A 23,743-nucleotide genomic window follows, 5' to 3' on the forward strand; every position below is an offset into this window, starting at 1 on the left:
CCACCGCCCCCAAATCCCTAGGGAGCATCCATTCCTGTGGAAATAGCTTCATAAGCTTTGCCCCTCTTCACCTTCCCCTCGGGCCACCTCTTGGAGGCAGCTCACGCAGGCCGGGACGCTGTTCATTTATTTCCCCATCCTGCCAGCAGAGCAGGTCTGGAAATGGGCTTAAATGACTTTCTTGTAATTCCTCTGCAGAGATCGTTCCACATCTCCCTGAGGCTCCTTCTCTCCCGGTTCACCCCGCCCGCCCCCAACCCTTTCCTTTCTTTTCTAGCTAGTTAACCGCTCGGGGAGACTGCAATGCCTTGACCATTACTCGTTTGCGTGCAGACTCTGATCTGACAATTGGGGAATTACTATCTCTGGAGAGAGAGGGCTAGTTTATTTATTCCTTGGGGAATTCATTCTTGGAGCACGATTGAGATTCAAATAATTAACTGGGCCACAGCCTCCTTAAACAAATTTAGAGGGTTCAACTGTGATATGCCTTTTATTCAGAAATGAAACAAAAGATTTTTCAAAAGTCTGAAAGACAATGACATTTTACATAATTTTCATTTGAGACAGCAAAATTCAAATTGCATAAATTTACTAAGTAACACTGGTCATACCATAGTCTTTAAAGAAACAAGTGTGTACTAAAGTAACCATACAGATCCTAAAAATATTTTTATTATGCCTAGTTTACAAGCTCCTGTACAAAAGCAATTATAAATAGTTCATGTCTAGAAAAAAATACACATAACCTTTAAAATAGAATTTATCCTTACATATAAACAGACTTTGTAGAAAAAAGGATATTAAAAAGTGAGATTTTTCATAGCACCAACCATTTTAACTTTTTAAAGTCAACATTGCAAATAGAAATTTGTTTTCATTCTAGATGGCCCAGATTTTAATAAAAAGAGCAGGGAAATAAACAAAAACTGTCCAGAATCATAGAGAAGCACTAAGTGGAAAAGCATGTAAGGAAATGTTTGGAGGGAAAGCCTGCTGCTGGAACTAGAATTAGGCCACTTTGGATGCACATCCCGATGGATCAAGGTCGCACTTCAGCACCCTTCACCTTTCTCGGTAGAAGTAGAATCACACCTATTACTAGAGCCTGAATCTAGATTCAGTACAGTTCTAAAACTACACTGAAATTGAAGTTTCTATCAGATTGCGATCGTGAGACGGAGATCACAGTGAGCGCTCTGCTTTTCCACAGGCCCTGTTTTAGGTTTGAGGAGTGCACCACGAACAACGTGGGTACTAGGACAAGGAGCTGAAGAAAACTTGAGTTGGAATTTTTAAAAAATATATTATCATCCATGTCTAGAAGACTTAGTACATCATTTCAAGAGCATGGCACTGATTCAATTTATTGCTTTTCTTTTTGCTACAAATATAATTTCTTTTCCCAAAAATTTACAACTTCTGTACAAGTATTTAAAAAAAAGTGCAAAAGTAAGACTTCTGTATTGTGGGTGTGTTTACTTTTAATCCTCATGAAACACAACAGATGGAGTCTACAGTGCCCTGTCAGAGAGGAAAGCTGCATCTGACGACAGAGGCTCCTGTGTTATAATAGTTTATTGCTGTTCTCTCTGCCTGTGCCTCCCCAGCCCTGTTTCTTAAGTGCTCCATTTCCAGCTCACTACGGAGAAAAAAAGTCCTTTATGTGTCATTTGAACCCTGACTCGCACAGGAAGAGAAGCTGTCGTATAAGGAATCACTCAAAGATTCCAAATTGTCTACAGCGGGCCTGTCAGACCTACTCAAAGATGCTTCTTCATTTTTTTCTTTTTCTTCCTTTTGTTCTTCAACCTTGTTCAGAGAGTTCTCTTTTTCTAACAAAATCGCAGTATTGCTGTGATATTTATTGAATGACTCCAGGGAAATTTTAGATAATCTATTCTCAGGATCCTCTTTTGTTTCTTCAACTTGTTTCAATTTCTGCAATAAAAAAGGAAAAATATTAGAAACATATTTCTTTAGAAATCAAGTTATTCTATCCAATATTCAATTATTACTACCTGTATAAAGTACAGTTTAAAGGTACAGAGAGAACCTGCAAGTCTTTAACAAGCTTCTAGTGTAATTAAAGGTAATAAGATCAATTTTGGGGATAAATCGAGACTTTAATCATTTTGCTGAGATAAATAGGTCCCAATGTGCAAACCAGTTAAGTGCCACTTAGTTTCATTTTAAATGGATCCCTTTGAAATTTGTTCAGGTAAAGTGCCTTTATCAAAGTTTCACACTGCTCCCTTTTCTTACTAAATAGTATTAGTTTTCCAGTTGCAAAGTATGGATAGGGACTGAATTTCAGCCAGAAGTTAAAGTTATATGTAAAAAACAGAACAAGCAAACAAACAAACAAAATATACACAATTCCCCTTGAATTGCCGTGAAATTAAGTACATGTTAAACTTATCAGAAGCATTGTCATTTTGTCTCTTGACAAGTCTCAAGGTATTTATTTGAAAGAGACTTCCAGGTTAGTGGATACAGACTTTAGTAGGCCCATGGGGTTAGAAATCAAGGTAACAGGTCTGCACCTTAGTATCCACACCCCTCCAGGAGGTTCCAGTAACATCATTTTAAAGAGGGATATTTCTAGGGTATTATCAGTAATCTCTAGAAATGTTTTAAATTCTCAAGGAATTTATAAAACATTATCAGGCATATTTAATAATTATTATAGATGAACCCTATGAACATTAATATATCAGTTTCTCAAGTGGCTCCCATGGGCTGAGGTGGGAGGAGAGGAAGCACAGATGCAAAAAGCAACAAGTGTGGAGGGGCAAAGTCATTAATGCATTTCGCATCTTTTCCTCTTTCATGCAAAAAGTCCACCCAAACATAGAAGTACAGACAAGGTTCAGATATGATAATGGTAGGTACCGTTTATTAAGCATCCACTAAAGAAAAGACATTGAACATTTTATCTATTAGCTTTTCACAAACCTGCAAGTTACACATCCCCATTTGAAAGATGAAAACATGGCTCAGAGTGACAGGGTTACTTGCCCAGGGCTGCTCAGCAAGTGATTAAGAAGAGGATTTGAATCCTTGCCTGTCTTTCATGCTCGTGTTTACCACTCTCTTGTGTAATAAAGGACAAGATGTCCTGTATTTTCTTTTTTAAGTTTTGCCACCCAAATATTCCACTTGCCAAACCATCTCTATCATTACCGTCCAAGGTCCTACCTAACATATGCAGTTCATTTGCCCAGCCCACCGCCCACATGCTTACTATGGACATACAAAGGTGAAATGAGGAAATTGTGCTCTGATTCAGGAGAAAACAGACACGGCCAAAGCCTATGGATTCTCACATGTTAAATATTAATAGAAAGAGAAAAGAAAAAGGTATGGAAGTGGATGACTTCAGTGTTCCAGGAGCACACTCAGAGTTCCTTTCTCTGCTGTGGGAAATGGTAGAATTCTATGCAAATACTTGAAAAATTATCCATGAAGTGGTGTGTATTTCATTATACTATTACTATGAAGGAGTATGACTTAAGAGCTAACTTTCAATCTCAGAAGGTTACCTTGAAACCATCTGTGGGTCAAGGAACAGATTCCTAGCCAATCATAGAGAAGTGTCTCCATAATTAGGAATAACTCCAGGCAACAGTCCCTATCCATGTCACACTGATCTTTAGGCATTTTACACAAAGAATTGCATAGCATAGTACTAAAAACACATGGACAGAATAGGAAATGGTTTCATTATATTACATGTGGGTAAATGAAGGGCATTCAATATGATTCTCTCCTCACCTGAATATCTTCTCCCTTTTTCTTGATTCAAGAACCACAAGAGTTTTCCTTGCCATTTGTAGTCAATAGGGATCTCAAATTTATTCAATAAACATTTGTAAGAGAGGCAGGTGGAAGGTTTTGGTGTGGAGGATGTACAGATGAACAAAATCGCATCCTGTGGAGGGAAGTTGGGGTTCCGGAGGCAGACAGACCTGAGCCTAAATCTCAGACCTGCCCAGGACTCCTTCCTCAGGGGCAAATGGTGATAAGACACAGCTTTTTTTTAGGATTGATGTAAGTATTAGAAATACAACACCCTAAGACCCTGACATATAGTAATAGGTACTCAATAAATGGTACAATAAATAAATAACTGTAAGACAGAATTCTTGTTCTGGAGCAGTGATTCTCAAACTGTGTTCTCCAGGCCAACAGCAGTATCACTTCAGAGCTTGTTAGAAATGCACGTTCTTGAGCCCCACCCAGATTTTCTGCATCAGAAATGCCAACACCCAGCAAATGTTTAACAAGCTCACTGGGTGATTCCCACATATGCTAAAATTTGAGAATCACTAGTCTAGAGGACTTGTATTGTAGTCTTAGAAAGTAGGTGAAGAATATAATTCAATGTGTTAAGGTAGAGATGAGAAAAGAGACATGTTTATCATTAAAATGCCAACAGCCTATTAGACACAGATCATGCCTCATGTTTTCTAAGTGCTTTATGCTTACAGGTTTGTTTCTTCAATTAATTATAACATTATTCAATTAAATATAACAACACCTACATTGGTCAGGGAGGTGACAGAAATAAACAAATCGCTCATTTAAAAAAAAAAGCACATGATCTTCATAGTCTTTTATTTTCACAGTTTTCATGAGAGGTGGGTACAGAATTTTTTTTTTTTTTTTTTTACTGTAAGAACAACATCAGTGCAAGAGTGGCAATGAAGGCCAATCAGCATTCAGCCTCAGAGCTGGGGAGTGAGGAGTAGTGAGGACTGTGTTCAGCTCACCAGCATGTGCCTAATTTACAGGCTACAGGGGAAACTTTCGGGGTATTGTGGGTTCAGTTCCAGAGCGCTGCAACAAAGTGGGTCATCATGTACTCACTGATGGAGGCTCCTGCCTTCAGTTTGTAAAAAAAATAAGCAACAACTGTGAAGTGTAATAAAGGGAATCAGAGTAAAACGAGGTATTCCTATAAGTAAATTTCTCTGCTGTGTAGAAATTGGGAGAGTGGGGTCAAGGTGTTTTTATTTTAAAGGTGAGGTCATACATCTAGATCAATATTTGCTTTTACTTGGAATCCTTTTATTTTTAGTTGCTTATTTATATTAAGAATAAACAAAACAATAATAATCAAAAACTCCATGATTGCCCTGGCTGGTTGGCTGAGTTGGTGGCAGTGCTGTCCCACCCACCGGCAGGGCCATGGGTTCGATTTCTAGTCAGGGCACGTATCTAGGTTGCAGTTCTGACCCCCGCTCAGGGCACATACTGGAGGCAACCTATCAAAATTCCTCTTTCACATTGATGTTTGTTTCTTATTTTTTCTTCTCCCTCTCTTTTTGTCTCTCTCCCTTCGTTCCTCTCTAAAATAAACATATTCTTGGGTGAGGATTTAAGAAATCTACTATGTTAAATTGCAATTTTTGCATTGTTTCAATGTCTGAGCTAGAAATCACATTTTATACTTGTTTTTTGTCCTAGCAGACCCTTGCATCTCCACGCCCCTGCCAGATGTCTCCCTGAAGGCCTACCCCAGCGAGTTTCAACTGGTGTGCCACAGGAATTTTTAAAACATGCAGTACCTGATTATTTAGTCAGGGCACTGACCTCTTTTCCCTTAAATGTCAAATAAAAAAATGACAATAGCCAACACAACAATAGCCATTCAATGTGAATGAATCAAAATTACACCTATTTTTGTCAGATCAGCAAAAAATATAATACATTTTCTGGTGTGCTGCAGAACTTTAGTAATTAGGTTATGTGTGCCATGAGATGAAAAAGGTTGAAAAACTCTGGCCTAACCCAATGCTAATTCATCAGTAGATTCTCCATGGACACTTAGTGATGAATTCAGCTTTCTCTAGCATCAGCAGAGTCTCAACTGTTGGCTTGGGCTTCTCTAGTGGTCCTGCCAGCTAAGTGTAAAAGCAGTAAAGTAGCTTACTTCTCTCTGCCTGCAGTTAGAAACATACCAAACTAGCCTCAACATTGTCCTGTCAGAGTGCAGGTATTAAAAAAAATTTGACCTTCAATGCCTGGCCTATTTCACTCAGCATAATGCTTTCCAGTTCCATCCATGTTGTTGCAAAAGGTAGTAGTTCCTTCTTTCTCTCTGCTGCATAAAATTCCATGGTGTATATGTACCACAATTTTTGGATCCATTCATTTACTGATGGGCACCTAGGTTGCTTCCAACTCTTGGCTATTGTAAATTGTGCTGCTATGAACATTGTGGTGCATAGGTTCTTTGAAATTGATGTTTTAGGATTCTTGGGGTATAATCCTAGCAGTGGAATTGCTGGGTCAAAAGGCAGGTCAATTTTTATTTTTCTGAGAAAATTCCATACTGTTTTCCATAATGGTTGTACCAGTCTACAATCCCACCAACAGTGAACCAAGGTCCCCTTTTCCCCATATGATCTCACCTTTGACAGGAAGCTAAAGAATAAAACAAACAAACAAACAGAATAAAAACAAAGAAACAAAGACGCTGAAATAGAGAACAAGTGGGCAGCGACCAGAGGGGAGAGGGAAGGGAACTTAAGGGGAAAAAGGGGGAGGGATTTTGAGGAACAAGTATGAAAGACACAGAGATGAGGACTGGGGGGGGGGAATGGGAGGGAGGGGGGAGACCGGGCGGGGGGGGGGAAGAGGAGAAAAAAAAATATACTTGAAAAGTAACTAAATAAAATTTAAAAAAAAAATTGAAGTCACATAATATTTACATTTAAAATATAAGGAGGGATTAAGGTCAAACAGTAATGTGCTAATGATGTAATCTGTTCAATGGGAACAAAGTAGTGCTCATCGGTTTGTAGCAACTGTATGCAAAGGTGCTTTGCAAATGAATCATGGTAATAACAGCATTTAATTTAGTGCCTGTTCTGCACAGATACTCTGCTAAGCATATTGTACTGATTATCTGTTTTCATCCTGACATCAATTCTATGGGTAGGATTCTTTAGTATCTCCATTTATGGGCGATAAAAGCATGAAGAAGTTCAGTAACTTCTTTAAGGTTACGTAGCAGTACATGGTGGAGTCTGGATCTGCGCCCAGACAGCCTGCCTGCAGAGCCCACGGTCTTAACCTCTGTCCTGGAAAAGAACTTTACAAATATCAGCCAACGTTGTCTTAAGGGGAACATCTAAAATAAGAATTACAGAACAACACGATACTATTAATGCCAAACCCTGTAAAGATGAATGTTTGACGATGACTGTGGAGGGTCCGTAGAACATCTTGATTTCTTTTGTAAAACATCTTGATTTCCTTCATATACTATGCTTCACCAGAATTATGATGAAATTAATATACTGACTGCAGTTGTCACCTATAGGTGGCAACAGTTGCACAGTTCACTTTTTGGTGGACTTACTATTGCACTTGGGGTAACCAGGGCAGGTAAGAATAATTTTCTCGTTCAAAATCAATAGCTTTGCATATTCTTAAAATATATTCCTGTCTTTCATGTAACCATGGCATTACAGTGATAATTAAAGCAAGAGGTAGTGACAAGAAATACCTTGAGAATTACACCTTAATTCCTTGTAGTCAAATAAATAGTCAATCAGTCAAACCAATCTACTAAGTGACTTGTTTTGTCTGAATAATTGTTCAGTCTTGATTCTCAGAGGAAGTTTCCTAGAACAAGGTGCTCTTGGAGGGATTTTTGAAAGGTGAATAGGATTAAGACACACAGGAAGTAAAAGGGAAGGCATCCCAAGACACTTCCTATTGCATCTGTAGATAACTCTGCAGTCTGCTTGGGTCCAGTAGTTGCCCACAGATAGAGATGTGCCTATCCCATGGGCTTCGAAGGACCCCAGTTAGGCTCAGGAAAGTATCAACCCAGCTTATAACCTGGCATTATAAATAATAAATAGCTTTTATTTCTAAAGAGTTTTTCCATCATGACCTCACTGCTGTTACATTAGCCTGGAAGTGAGGGAGGCTGGTGTCAGCTGGGGTATTTATGGAATTTGTGGTTCAGACAAATTCAAATTCAGGTGAAATTAGACCTGGAAATTTGTTTCTTAATTTTCATCACAGAAACACATACCATTTTTCCCTACAGTCAACAATAATCATGGAGTAGAGATTCTGCCTAGACCAATATCCTGAACACCAGGAAGGATAAAATAGAAGGTGATATGTACCTTTGCCATAAGGAAAAAATAGGGAGGCTATAAAAGTGGATAACAAAAAACTCAAGTGATAAACCAGAAAAAATACATGCATAATAATATCAGCTTAAAGGAGAGGTACAGCCAGAAACTTCTGCTCATAACAGGGGAGAAACAAGCAGCAAACTCACGACGTACTGCAACAAATTACTGTTCCAGGATGAAGGCTAATCTTTGATTACTTCAAAGAAGTTTCCATCAATAGATTATATTTTGAATATATTGGTTAATCTACTATATAATATTGGGAAGAGATTAAAATCTGCTTGTGAAATTCAGACAGCATCATTCCTCAGTTGGGTGCTTATAGTTGCAAAAAAGGGCTCAAGCTCTTAGCACAAATTAATGTAAACAGCATCTTCATCGACATAATTTCTTATTTTTCTACTACTATGCAGAGTCACTGCCAATCTGTTTAGAAATAATAGCTATATTTGTAAAGTGTTCTCACTGCATGCCAGGTACTAGGTTAAATGCATTTCATGAATTATCTCATTTTAATCCATACAGTAACCCTATGAGACAGTACACTTTTATCATCCCTATTGTACAAATAGGAAAATACAGGGTAGAGAGGTTTAAATACTAGGCCACATACACATGGCCAACAAGTCAGGACATCAGGGTTTAAGAAGAAGCAGTGTGACCACAGAGCTCGGGATCTTAATCACGGCACCAGGCCTTTGAAAACCAGTGTTCAGTTTGTGCAAACTGACTGTGTAACCCTCTGAACCTGAGTTGCTTTCCATTAAAGTCTTTGAGAATCTTCCTGCTCTGAAAGCTCTGTGACCCTAACATAGTCTTTTTAAAAAATTTTAACCAGTAACTTTATTGATTTGAATATTTTGAGTATGTTGGCTATTGCCTGTGTGGTATAATGTTGACTGTTCTCTTTTTTCTTAAATTATTTTTATATTGTTATTCTATTACAGTTGTCCCAGTTTTCCCCCTTTGCTCTCCTCTGCCCATCCCACCTGCCCTGACTCCCTCAGTCAATTAATTAGGCGTCTTCTGTGCATCTGTTACTGGAATTTGAAGTAGCACAATAAATAACTCTCTCACTTCTGTACAAATTTATTTAGAATCAGCCCTTCTAAATAAAAGGGCTGATGGGAGGCTGAAATATCATCTTTATTTTTGAGAAAATTTATATTGGAAAATGAGGTTTCTATCCACAAAGGAGTGGGTTTCCTAACACTGGTCTCCAGAAATAGGCAAGTTTAGTACCTAGCAGTCCGAGGCTGGAGGGCAAGTGCCTTCCACTGAAACCGTCAGTGTGGACAGAACAGAATGTGTGCTTCTCACAGTCAGCCGGACCCCAGAGGAAGGGTGAGGCCAACAGGCAGTGGGCCTGCCAGTCTTCCCTGTTCCTCTCCTACACTTGCTATTTAAACAAGCCACCCCTCACTCTCCTGAAAAGTGGAGAGAGGGGCTCAGAGTTGTCAGGAGTGTTATTCTAGAAAGTTGCCTCCACACGGAGAGAAATACCTGAGATCAGGAAGAAGTGTCATCACCACTGAAAATTTCTCATGACACACAGTGATGAAGACTTTACTTGAGCATATATGTAATTAGGGCCAAGGAGACACAAGAAGCAATGATTTTAACAAATTACATTTATAGATGCTTTGTCACTTAGTTGTAATTAATTTTAATTATTTAATTTTTTTTAAGTAAGAAAAAAGATGCAAGAAAATTCAGAGACTGCAGTGAGTTGGGGTGGGCAGGGAAACCTTCATGTGCAAAAAATAGGAGGGAGATTACTTAGCAGAAGTGAAAGATGGGAGTTCCTTCATTTGGAAGCAAACAAATCAAACACAGCAGAGAGTCTGGCCAGTCCTGGGCTTCAGGCTAAAGTTGAAGATGTGATTTCCCCCATCCCTTTTCTGATGAGCAGATCTTGGGCACTAGGAAGATGGATGGAGGGCAGAGTTATGCATTATTCTCTTTTTGTGGAAATAAAAAGGAGGCATTTTAAGTCAAGGTATCTTTGTAGAAGATTGGTGCATACTGCAAAGTCTGCGTTAAGTAATATTTGCTGGGGGGAGGCCAACCTTAAGGGAAAAGATGCAACTGAAGCCATTCCTCTTTTTTTCAGAGGTACTAGCTAATCTTTTCTTTAATGCCACCTCACTGTATTCCCGGTGGAGCTACTTTCTAGCTGAGACAGAAAAACAGAGTGACCTTTGGTGAATACCAGAGACCTTCCAGACTTTTCTAGTGGGTTGTGATGTAAACCTTGTTAATCTGGTCAAATTCCAACTTGGATAATTACTTTCTCACAGTGTTCATTTCCCTCTATTACTTCAACTAGACACATGACTCTTCACTTGCCCTTCTAAAAAATTAATGTGATGTATCAGTAATAGAGAGCCACTCTCTCCATCCAACCACACACCAGGAGATGCAATTTGGCACTTGAGGGCACTCTCTGTTTCTTTACTGGGGTCCTAAAGAATCTTCAGTATCTCCAGGGCAAACTGGTTTTGTTACATGAAAGAGTAATTTTCTGTTGAGGTCTGATTTTATGACTCTATTATTAACTATATTGCAGTCCTTTACCATGATGGATGACTTTCAATGACCTCTGCTGAAACCTCTGAACCCGGGGTGGGGGACAGGGAATGAGCTTACTTTTTGAAGGAAAAAAAAGCAAGCCAAGAGAAGGTCAGTGGGAAGCTGAGGGTTTGCTACAAAATAATACACCATGTGGAACAGAAAATAATTCAGCTCAGAGGTAAACAATGGCCACAAAGGACATTTAAAGACAAGATCAAAATGACAGAAGGAAAGAAAAACCATTTCATGAAAGAGATGAGAAATGCTCCCATTTACAGAAAATTGGAAAAGGTGTGGGGTCAGGTCCCTCAGTGGGAAGAGAAAAAAGGAATGTAAAGAAAATCACAAACTTTGCTTAGGCAGAAAGGCATTTGGGAAGGGGAAAAGCATGTAACTGCAAGTTTTGGTTAAATTTTTACATGAACATGCAAAGGATGTGTGTGATTTCTGTAAATTCCAAAGTTAGCACCGCCCCTTGAAATTCCCCTTGAAAACATTTATGTTTTTTTATTGTTGTTTTCCAGAGTGGTGGACAGCTCCACAAATCTAATATGAAATTCAGGTTGATCACTCTAAGTAATGCATCAGATTTGGTCAGCATTGCTCAATTTCTCCAAAAGTAAAAAATACAGTATAGTATAAAATCTGTACTGTGTTATACAGACCTAGAAATGGGAATACAAGCCAGTTCATTGACATTGGCTTATATAATTATCTTGACTCAATGGACCATGTTTATCTGTGTTGCGAGATTTCTTTTCTTCTCCCAGCATACTAATGTTAACTAAAATTTTATCCAGGAATGAGAATTGAACAGGCCTGGGCTGGGAACTTCTAAGTTTATTCGATATAGTGTCAAGTTAATGTTTCTGTCTGCTGAAAGCAAGAGCATCAAGCTTTTCTGCCTTTAATTTATGGGCACCATTATAAATAAAAACAATATATACCCTATTCCCCAACTTAAAAGATTGATTAGCCATTTTTTATTAATCTTCCCATCATTTCATGTATTAAATATGATATCTATCTAACCAGTAAGCTGATCATGTCTGGCTTAGAGTCAGCATCTTTGTAGCTTAAAGAGCCCATAAACTTTGTCAGAGGAAAATCCAGCACAAAGGGACCACTTATGTATTCTAGCCAGCATCTAGCTATGTTTTCACTTTGGAGTGATAGAGTTTTGGCTGTTCTACAAGAAAAAAATAAAAATATTTTTTTGAGGATCAGGTGAGTGTAAAAAATTTTATAATTTTTTTCATGGAAGTTCTCCTTCCAAAGGAACATGCCTAATAAATCAATAGTGGACATCATAAAAGTATACCAGAGAGTGGAAAGTTTTCATTATAAAGAATGCTGCCAAGTGCCCAAGCAGAAACATTCTTTGTTACTCATTAACCTATAAGTAATTAGGCAGCCTAGAGTCACTTCTAACAGAATTCATATACCCCAGTTAGGAACCACAGTGCTCTATGACTTCCAATCTGTTAGGCAATTTTCCACAGACATGGAATCAAATGGAACTACAAGCTTATTTCATCCAAGAACATACTGATATTTGTGGATGTAAGAATTTGTGCCCCACTCATGTTTAAGGTATGCATCTCCTAATGCAATTCATGTTTCAGTTGTAGGGCTAGTCAGTCTTTGCTTTGGATAAAGTTATTTCCCAAGGATACTAGATATATTGAATCCTGAGAGCCGACAACTCAGAATCAGCACCAATTTCTGATATCTGTGCTAAAGAAAACATTCATTGACGGGAATTGTTCTAAATACTTAGAAACATTAAGCTTTATATTCTGTCTTGCATTTTAGTTTATAGTGGCAATTGTGAGATGCTCTTATTCCTTGTTACCAGGTAAGCACTGTGGGTTTAGAAGGGAAGGATATTCTAGCTGGGAGATTGCAAATGGGAATCTACTTTTGTTCTGGATTCCATCCCTTGCTCTGTCACAATATGACAATGACAATCATTACTTCAACTCTGTTCCCAGATATTAATAAGTATGTAAATAGGGATTATGCTTTTCCTGCCATTCATTCATTCGTTCATTCATTCAGCAGATATTTTTTGAGCCCTACCAGGTACTAGATAGTATTCTAGATACTGGAGATAAAATAGTATATGAGACAAAGTACTACTCACTTAAATGTACATATTTAAGATTCTTTAATACAATATCAGTATAGAACAAAGCTTGATATATAGGAGGATGAATCCCTGAGAACTCAGTTATTAGCATAGTCTGTCCATCCTGTCTGGCCTGATAATAGCACCCACAACATAAATATCCTGTTAAACTGAAAGTTGTGGACATGCTCATTTATCTCCATCATAGTTTTGAAATTCCTCCCTAACCTCGCTTAACTTCTTTTGATCTTTTTTCCATTTTTAGTCTGCAACATTATTTGGGCGAATGTTTTTATAGGTCAAATTATTAATATTTCCATACTCATTTCTTAACCTTTCTGAGGCTAGTTATCTCCAAAATTCAACATGCTGATGTTGGAATTTCTTCTTTTTTCTATAATCCGTGTGTTGTCAACAGTAACCAAGTTTTATAACTTAGTCCTTTTTAAAAAAGTTATTCAGAGCTACTGGTTCTGTTTCTATAATAGCTTATTCACAGGGATATTTTTCTCTATGACTTCCTAGCCCAAAGGGCCAAATTATCCATTTGACCCTGAACATATACCCATTCTATTATGTGGGCTCTTTTTTGTTTTTTATCAATGTCTCACTTCTCAATCAAATAACACACTTCTTGAGGCCCAGAACTAGATTTTATTCTGCTTTCTTTCTCCAATTCTGACACTGTTTTGTGTCTCTTAGAGCTCATATCTACTGCATTTCAATAAATGTCGTCACTATTAGATCTATTTTCACTACATCATTTCCTCTGCTCTGGAGCTCACAGACTTGATCAGGTTTTCTGTAATGTCTGCTTTTCCGTGATGAAGAGACAGATAAAACAACATCATTTCAGACTTTCACCTGCCTTGCAGTGGCATAGCTGTACTCTAGCCCCTAGATAGACTAACAGTATATAGTCTCTGGGATTCCAGGTTAGCAACCAGAACTAGTGCAATCCCTTGTATTCATGAATGTCTGACTGTTGTTTACTTTGACAGAAGAACTTTTCTCCCTCTATCAGGAGCAGAGATCTGTGTACTCATATCTCATGGCTATCCTGACTGGGCAGCTCTGCTCTGAGTCATGTGGGGCTTTCTGCTGCACCCTCAGGTGGACTTAGCCAGCAGTTGGGCAAGGCAGCAGCTGCCATTGCTTCCTGGAAATCCAAGAGCAAGAGCCAAGACAGTAAGCTCCTCGTGGGTACAATGGTATTGAAAAGAGCAGGCCCATGATAGATGGTACAGACTTCGGCTCTACCATTTTTATAAATGCTTCCTGTAGCCACCAAGTGTTGACTCTCCTGGAATGAGCCAGTTCCAGGCAATTTGCTCAAATTCAGATTTCTGTCTCCTTAAGATGGGGGAAGCATGGTAATATGAATGTTTACATGACACTAATGACATCCTTAGGGGGAGCAACTAGACTGACTATTCAGTTGATAAACCCCCAAATAATACTAGGTGTATCAAGTGAAGAAACTAAATTGTAGGGAGACCAAATGATAGGTGCCTGACTACAGAATTCTAGTACCAGGCAGCATGCAGATGCTTTTCATTCTCTCCCCACCATCTGTAATATGCTCAATCCACAAAATGATATTTGCATTACAAAAGGTATTCTCTTTATGAACTGCCTAAGATGACTGAGTGCCATTTTACGAGGTCTGAGTCAGCCATCTGCCAAAATAAAAATAAGCTTTATTTTTGTCTAACATGCACAGAACAATTTAATTTTAAAATTAATGTAAAAGTGGAAGGTGCCTAGCTCCAAGTGAAGAATGTCTGCCCCACACAACTGTGTAAACACAACTCAATTGCTATGTGAATTAAATATGGATCAACAAAATCAATAGTTAATTGTATAACTCAGGGTCTTTCACTTCAGATCTAATTTGCAAAGAAGGTCTAGGGGATATGTGCTTCTGATTTTATTAAGATATTATTTAAAACCCTTCTGTTAGGCAAAATAGTTCACAGAGTCTCTACATTATTTCCTAAGCTATTTGACTTGTGAGTAGCCAAGGTCATATTGATTGCTCAGCCTGTCATTTTTATTTTAAAATTCAGTATCTCTATCAGTCAAACTGCCTCATTCTGGGTATCTGGCTTGCACTAATGCCAAACAAACTTTATTGCAAAAACAACCCAACAGAATAGGTGTCTGAGTATAACACATGGATGCACTATTTGTATTATAAACTGCCTTTTGGCTTAGTTCATGATACCATCCATAGCAGTTAAGCAGTTACCCCCGCACCTACCTCCCCAAACAGTAAAATATACTGTGCTGTGAAGACACATGATTTTGTGTGAAGTGACAAGAACATGTGTGGTCAAGATGAATCTGTATGGATGAATATGCTATCTGTTCAGACATTCCAAAAGGAAGCAGAGGGAGGGCATACTGCTTGAATAGAACCCCCCAAATTCTCTCAAGCTCATTATCCAGAATGGATGATAAGGGAAGAAAAGCAGATAAGCTATTTTTTTTTTGCAAAGGGACTAGTACAATAAAAATCAGAAGATGATTGGGAACAGATAGACTGCCTTGAAACTTATTATAGTGGAGCTAAAAATGTAATGTCTGAACTTCTTTCTCTTTAAAGTTAAGCCTTGTTCCCTCTTACATATTGTTAGAAGCTTTCATCCTTTTTGGGGACTGAGGGCAAAATAATTCTGAAATAATGAATCATTTTTTCCTTTGCCAGCTTGTCCAGAAATCCTGTGATTATTTTGCCATTGCAGAGACAATGACCTTCTCAAAAGAGACCCATCAAATGCTGAAGATAAATAATGAGAGGGACTCTTTCTCCTGCCTCAAGGAAAATGTTGCACAGAGGTAAAACGTTGATATGTTCACTCAAGACGGGCAGCAGCATACTCCAAGAGGAATGGAGCTGCGTTTGTTTATGTGGGACCAGCTGCCCCATTGAATAGACACCTGGGGCAGCATCCTCGGAGGGACCTCAGGGAGACACCTAAGCCCTTCACCCAGTAATGCTGGAAATGAATGTTTTGCTGGTGACAGGCAGAGCACATTTAAATCTCTTGACTTGTGAGCAACTAAAGGAAAGGAACCTCTGGTTAACATCATCTTCCAACAATCTAGAAGAACACAGTTCTGATTTACTAGGTCCAGGAGCTAAGATTAACCATAATGAACTGCCCCTTCCTCTCCTATCTCCATTCACCTTCATACCACACAGCAGATGCTCAGGGAGTGAAAACAACCTTCCTCTTATTCTCTGCATGGAAGCAAGGTCTTACAAACTAGGTAGAGAGATGCCGTTGAAATAGAAATTTTCCCATGATTATGATTCAAGCACATTGGGGTGCCCAGGAGTACAGGGCCAGTTTTTCAGGGCACAAGTCATCTTTCTCTCTGTCCTTTTATGGTTCTTGTACTTAGTATCTGTGGACAGCTGAAGACACGGACTTGAACTTCAGAACTAGGCACAAGATCCCTCCCATTACTACCCTTCAGACTCCTTCTTATCTTTGTTGAAACTCCTCCCTTTCCCCATTAATGGCCTACGTACGCCCTGGTTAGAACCAGGGAAGAGTCTGACATAAACACAAATACAGTACATGAATCAATGGAATGAGTGGGTAGTGGGGGCTGTGGTGAATTCAAGTGCACTCATTTCATTTAGAGGGGCAGCTACTACATATTTAATAAATACCTATGTAGCACTTGTTATTGCCCTAAAGTTTGGACAGAACTCTACAAGGCAGGTTCTATTAGTTATGCCATTTAATACATGAGGAAAGGAAGGCACAAGGAACTAAATGTCTTGCCCAAGGTCTCACAGCTGTGAGGAGCAGGCAGAACCAGGTTCAAAGCCAGGAGTCCAGCCACAGAGGTCCCACTCTCAGCCATTGTCCCTCCTGCCTAAGTGCCAGCAGAGTTTTATCATGTGAGGAAGTTTTATCTTGTGCCCAGTGTTGCTAGACTTCTGATTTTCCAAGGGATATGGAAATCTAGAAACCTTACATGGAACCTCCCAGTGTTTATTTTGAAAACAAATGTGTGGGTCAAACAAAACCCATCTGTATTTGTGATTCTTCCATATTGCAGCCTATCAGAACCTAGTGATAGTCAAACAGCAGGCTGCCTGAGGTACTGACAAGATGGCAAGGATTCCACAAGCCACCCACCCTGGGGCAAGTGCATTTTAACCAGACATTAAACATCCCATGGTGCTTCTAAAGTCCTTATCCCTTCTCCCAAAACAAAAACAAACAAGCAAAACTTCAAAAGCCACTCTTTGAGCATTAGGAATTGCAGGTGACAGAACTTTCACTTTCTAATGTCTGTATAATCACACCCAGTACTTGGGCCACTGTCTGGTCTGCTATAACCTCAACAAAGTAGGTAAAATGGAAGATGCTTTTGGTTGTATACAGATTTTTCTATTCTTTCCTTGGTTGGAATGGGTAGAAAAGGCCCTGTCTATTTTCCTTTGACACATCATCAGAAAACCACACAGGTCAGGATATATTTTTGGAGTGGGAGTACAACTTACCAGAGTTGGTTTTAAATGGGGACTTTCTTCAATAAGAGCTTCTGAACTTACTCATATGTAAGATAAGAAATAATCAAAACCAGATTCACAATAAAGACTGAATTTCCATAGGCTTACAGTGCACTTATCTCTGACTAGCATGCCATTGCCTTCTACAGGGTTTTATTTTTAACATATTGCATTTAGGTTGATATCTAGGAACACGGCAGATCCGATATTAGCATTGTTTCCTATGTTGAAATAAAAAGCCAGTGATGAAGTGGAAAGATAGTTCAAGGATGTAGGGTCCTCTATGGAAAGGGGAAGGAGAACAGAGGAGAGAAAGAAAAGTTCTCTTTTGTCAGGCAGGCACAGAATTACTGGGCTCAACCAGGCAGTATCTGGCCAATTTAAGAGAAACGACAAAAAAGTGATCATCTCAAAAGTCATCAGGATACAAATGACCCAAAACCTTAGAGATAAAATCGAAACTGCTCAGAGACACCTGAAAAACAAGTCAGTAACATGCAGGTAGGTAGCAAGCACATTATTTGGCCAGGCCACAAAGGATGGGAACAGGCTGAATTTAAAGCCCAGACAAGCAGTTTGTGTCTCTGAGTTCCGGCTCCTTATCTTCCTCTCTCTAAAATGTACACCCCCTGCCTTAAGGTTGGCCAATGTCCATTCATCTCTGCAGACTAGGGTGGAGAGAAATCTCCTACAAATCTTTTTCAGATCAGGAGCCTTGACCACAGCCCCTTTTGTTCTCCCTTCTTCCCAGCGCAGACTGCCTACATGGCACCAGCGAGACTTTGCTCTAATACAGGTCTCCATGGCTCAGCCTCCCCTGTGGGTACTATAACTCTATCTTCTTGATCCTCGTGCTCAGAACACGCCTGACACATAGAAAGTCCATAAAGGTTAGGGGAATGAAGGAGATATGCTAATTAAATTTTTTATTTACTGGTTGTCTTTTTTTTTCTATACTTTTGTTTGTATTTCTCCTAATACTCTTTCCTGTCTTTGAAAGTGATTGAGTTCCAAGGACAAGGTGCTGTACTGTCTGGTAGGGAATATTCACTTATTTCCTGAGGGGTGGATGATGGTCTATCACCCAGAAGACATTTAAGTTTCCTTTATTTAGAAACTGGAGATAATAAATTCTCCAGTAAGTATACAGGAAAATAGATTAAGATTTTCAAAAACATTGATTAACATATGGCTTTAAAGGAATATTTCTACTGTCATAAACCAAGGTTAGAGGTTCAGACACATGAAATAAGTGGGGATCATATCATCTAGCAATGAGAAGATCAAACATGTTAGCGAGGATTTTTAAACATCCACGTAGTTTTATGTGAAGCAAAAACAGTCCTCATTGTGTACAAAATGAAGAATGAACATTTGAGAATACTAGGATGAATTTAAAGAATACTGGATGTCCTTAAAAAATACAATAAATTTTTGAGAGGCCTGGAGTGACTGCATTCCCAGGTGCAAGACAAAGTGAAACTCCAGGGTCGCTCGCCTCTGTAGGTGTTTGGCTTGGGCTGCATCCTCAGGTGCACAGAAGAGAAATGCAGGGTGGCAGAAGCAGACTGATGTACCTGGTAGCAGTTTTTCACCTATCAGAGCCTGGTACCAGCTCTGGTAGTGAGTGTGGAAGGGGTTGGGGAGGGTAATTATATTTTCTTCAACTCTGTGAAAATCCAGAATTTCAGTTAGTTAACTGTGAGTAGGCTGGTGTTTCTCTTCACTGGATTCAGTACCTGTGGTTTCTCTGTCATATGTGTCTAGAGTTCTCTTCAGTGACTGGAAAAAATACTTTTCCTGAAGCCAGTGTTAAAGAAGTTACTGGAAAACTGTCTCTTAATTATGCCTGTTGGGTGCTATCAAAGAATTATTTAAAATCATAATACTGGTCCAAAGGCTGCTCCTAAAGTGACTACCAAACTTCATAAAGGAGCCTCTGTAAGAAGATATTTAAGTCCAGGCCTGCTAAGCATGGACACGGATACTCTCTCTCTCTCTCTCTCTCACACACACACACACACACACACACACACACACACACACACACACAATCACACATACATTCTCACACACAACCCAACAAACACACATACACACTCACACACATATTTCAATCACACATAACCCCCATAAAGTCACACATACACACTCACATAAAACCCCCACACACTCACAACACAATCATACATACTCACTCACAAACCCCACACACTCACACATACACACACAAACACAAAATCCCCCTACCCTCACAAATACACACTCACGCACAACCTTCCCTCCCCTCCCACTCCTTCTGATGCTTTCAGGGACTGGTTCAGAAATGTCATTTCAAGCAAGAAAAAAAAAGTTGAATCACCCACCACAAAAATGTTTGGCTGAGTTTTGGTCCCTTGGCCAGAACCAATAAAGATCTCTTGCTGTGAGCCAGCTAGAAAAGGAATGTGGTGAAGGATGTTACACTTTATGGGGTCTGAATGTGATTAGTGATTAGTGCTGGTAGCTTCAGTCAGTTGGGAATAATAATCAGGGTTTCTCTCCCACAACACTCTGAAGGACTACAAAACACCACTGGCTCCCATCCTATACAATGATGGGATAGGAACTGAAAATCTAATTAATCTGTGAATGAATTATGGCCTAAGAAATATATTGTTTTATAATCAATTTTTAGTAAGTCCCTAACAGAAGATAAGCTGAAGAAAAAACTATAAAATTATAAGAGGTTGGTATATTCTGTTCACTATGACTGATGATTTTAAGGGGGATAATTTTACAATCCATTGAATTTTTGTCCTTTCCAAAATCATGCCTCCCAATGTATGCTGTAAATTAATTTAAAAATTTACATATTTATTAAGAATTGCACTGAGAACAGCAAGAAGTAAACCCCATTTGAACAATAAAATAACTTGTTATTCCATTGGTAATAAAAACAAAAAAAGAAAAGATTTTCATTTTGAGGTAATAATCACATAAATCTGCTATCTGAATTAGTTAAATCAAGAATTTATATTCATCTGAGGTATCCAGAGCAAGTTAAAGATAATCCTCCCAGTTGTCATTTTGGGGAGACAGAACAGGTTTCACCATGTGTGAGAGTCACAGGAAGACAAACAGGGAGGTGATGATCATGTTGGAAGCAGGACTACCAACCCCTGTGCCCCAGGAGAGGTACAGACAAGGGAACCCATGGCCAGGCTCTTGGGGGAAGGAGCACTTGACTTTATTTTAAAAACCTCTCCTCTTCCCGAAGAGATCCTTGACCTTACTAGGCAAAATGTATTTGAATTTTCCATCCAAATGGAAAGCTTGCCTGAGGTACAGAACATCCAGATGTCTGTATCAGCCTTGGCTGAGGAGGGGCTGGTCGCCAGCAGGAGTTGACTCCAGAGCAGGCAGGGAAATAATTGGAAGGGCATGGAGTTGTAATTAGAGGGTAAAGCCATACTACATCTGAGTGAACACAATATTCATTCCAGATTAACCTCGCAATAGACCGTCAACTCAAAGAGCTGCCCCAAGAGAGGAATTGTCCAGATCCATCCACAGAGAGATGAAGGGGCAAAGGAACAAGGCTGGTGTGAGTTGCCATGTGTACTCACTAGTGTACACTAGTGTAATGGATAATCCACTGAGCCAAAATGACCCAAGGTCATATTCTTTTCAAATTCTGGGAGAAGAGGGGGAAGAAGAATACCTATCTTCCATAAATTTCAGCTTAATCATGGCGGTTTCTTTCTACAGGGATTCATGATAGACTTCCATAATTATCTTTAAAAAAATAGAAACAATGGAGATCCCTTTATGAAGTACTCCAGGTGAAGGCTTGATCACCGGCCTCCTCAGTGAAGGGAGCACTGCTTCAGTGCGGACATGGCTGACACCTGGCACTCCTGTGGCAACTGCCTCCTCCCAGGCACATAGCCAGCACCGCTTACCAGTCTCCAGAATCCACCTCTCCTGAAATAGATGCAGCCTTAGAATCCCTTTTAATACAGTAATTCAGGCCACCTCTACTCATTGAATGCTTGCAGCATTTCAGACAAAGGTTATGTGGCATTCCTGCTTAGTACATGTACTTGTGTATTAAGTGTATGAGGTCTGTTCAGAAAGTATCCAGCCATGTACTGTGAAAAATAGAAGCATTTATTGAAGAAGATACAAAATACAAGAAACATTGTACTTAGGACAACAACACCTCAGTCCCCTTCAAAGTGGGCACTTTGAAACCTCACATGGTTCTCCCAATTGACATCAGTTGCCCCATTTATATTATCCTGAGTCTCACTGACAGTCTGAAATCTGTTCCCTTTCAAAGGTGAATTTAGTTTTGAGAAAAGCCAGAATTCTCAAGGTGCTAAATCTGAGCTGTAGCGGGGCTGAGTCACCTGGGTGATTTGATGTTTCTCAAAATAACTCTGCATGAGACATGATGCCTAAATGGATGCACTGTTGTGATGAAGCTGCCAATCACCAGTTACCCATAGTTGTGGCCTTCTGAAGCATCCCAATAGTTTCCATGGAGGAATGTTCAAGCTTAATGCAAAAATCAATGCAGATTCATTGCTCTACTCACTCAGTCATTTCAAATGTGACAGCCGCACACTACACATGCTCCCTCAATAGTGTCTATGGCCCCCACTGACTATTACAGTGAAGTTGTCATTGTTCACACATGCACATTCCAGTCCACTCTCCTTGGCTGCTAGGTTACCTCAATGTCACACAAACCTTTCTCATTATATTAATGATGCCTGGACTTTTTCTGTACATCCCTCGTATATTAAGCATATACATATATATCAGATATTAATAGAATAGACATATCTATTAGTATATGTTGCTGATATAGGTATATTGATATCTTATGCATGGAAACTCAAAGTTATCTTTGACTTCTTTGTCTTCTCATACTCCACGTCCACCTGTTTTCTGGTAAATTGCCTGTCCTCTGACATATTCCTTTCCTCTTTCCTGCTTTCCTCTTTCCTGCTTTCTCTGGCTTTTGGATTGGTGTTTCAGGATTCTTAGGGTATAATCCTAGCAGTGGAATTGTTGGGTCAAAAGGCAGATCCATTTTTAGTTTTCTGAGAAAATTCCATACTGTTTTTCATAGTGGTTGTACCAGCCTTCAATCCTACCAACAGAGTACTAGGGTTCCCTTTTCTCTACAATGTCTCAGCACTTGTTGCTTGTTGCTTTGTTCATGATGGTTATTCTCACCAGTGTGAAGTGGTATCTCATTGTGATTTTAATTTGCATCTCTCTGATTGCCAGGAACACGCATAAAGGACACATGGACAAAAACAAGGGGGAGTGGAAATAGGAGGGAGGTGGGGAGGGCTGGGGAAGTGGGTTGGGATAGGAGTAAAAGGCAGTGTACATGAACAACAATTAATATAAAAAGATAAATTGGCAACCTTGGAAAAAAACTAAGTGCTACATGAAATTATGAAACTATGATTACATTAATTCTGTACAATATTTTACAATGCTTCATTTAAAAAAGAAAAATAATCAGAAAGGAACTGAAGTTATATTTGGAGCATTGGGGAACAAATATAATGAATCATTTCATGGGACACCTCTTCTGACACACACATTCATTCATGTGCTGGCTGTGCTCATGTGTACTTACATTGTTCCCCTTGTTGGCCCCCTCTGAGAGAGGTGGGGAAGTATAAGCAACATTTCCATGAAAATGTGTACTTGCCCAAAACTCTTCTAAAGTTTTAGTCCCAAGGTTTTTTATTTTAAAAATAAATTCAAATTCAATCCTCAGTTATGATTTGAAAATGCTGGATTTAGGCCCAGGATTCTACTCCCAGCTAGAATTTCTCTCCAAAACAGTGTGCCAGGGGAATACTCCTGGTGGGCTGTGAATATCAATGGCTTAACTTCCTTTCCTTGCTTAGGGATGTTAGCCAAGTAAGTGTCTTACAGACTGTTAAACTTCTGCCTACATGGGGGGCCATCTGGCATAATAAATGGTATGAGCAACTCCTTAAAAAGCTTTTCCTGAAATTGAGTAAAATATAAATTGGCTGTTTACAAAATCCATTTCATGTCATAAAAGATAGGCTGTTCCAAAATTTTGAGTTGAAGGGTGAGCTCAGGTGTCATCTTCCCATCTCTAGCGTGGTCCTCAGTAAAGTTGTGATGAAAGAAGTCTCTTCTTGGAATGGAAAGGCCATTTCTTATTTTCTTGATAAAGAGCAAAGCACTTCAGAATGAACAGAAGCATCTTTGCCTCAGTAGGTTTGCCCAGAGTGACATGTGTCCATTTAGTGATTGAAAAACACTAGAAGGTGGAAATACCAGAGCATCCCT

The 23,743-nt window shown here is 39.2% G+C and overlaps 1 protein-coding gene across 4 annotated transcripts in view; it reads right to left on the bottom strand.

Annotated features, from left to right (window-relative positions):
- Window positions 1-554: 554 nt before the first annotated feature.
- NCKAP5 (NCK associated protein 5) overlaps window positions 555-23,743 on the bottom strand; it is a 995,643-nt gene continuing 972,454 nt past the window's right edge. For 3 of the 4 annotated variants that reach the window (XM_053666799.1, XM_053666798.1, XM_053666801.1), the window contains one exon: window positions 555-1,941. In XM_053666799.1, the coding sequence (XP_053522774.1) occupies window positions 1,663-1,941 (279 nt within the window). In that variant the 3' untranslated portion in view covers window positions 555-1,662. The remainder of the gene's footprint in view (window positions 1,942-23,743) is intronic. The other variant, XM_053666800.1, reaches the window with a different exon arrangement.

The sequence above is a fragment of the Artibeus jamaicensis genome, unplaced genomic scaffold (assembly GCF_021234435.1).
Source record: "Artibeus jamaicensis isolate MK-2021 breed Jamaican fruit bat unplaced genomic scaffold, CSHL_Jam_final contig_1284, whole genome shotgun sequence".
NCBI lineage: Eukaryota > Metazoa > Chordata > Mammalia > Chiroptera > Phyllostomidae > Artibeus > Artibeus jamaicensis.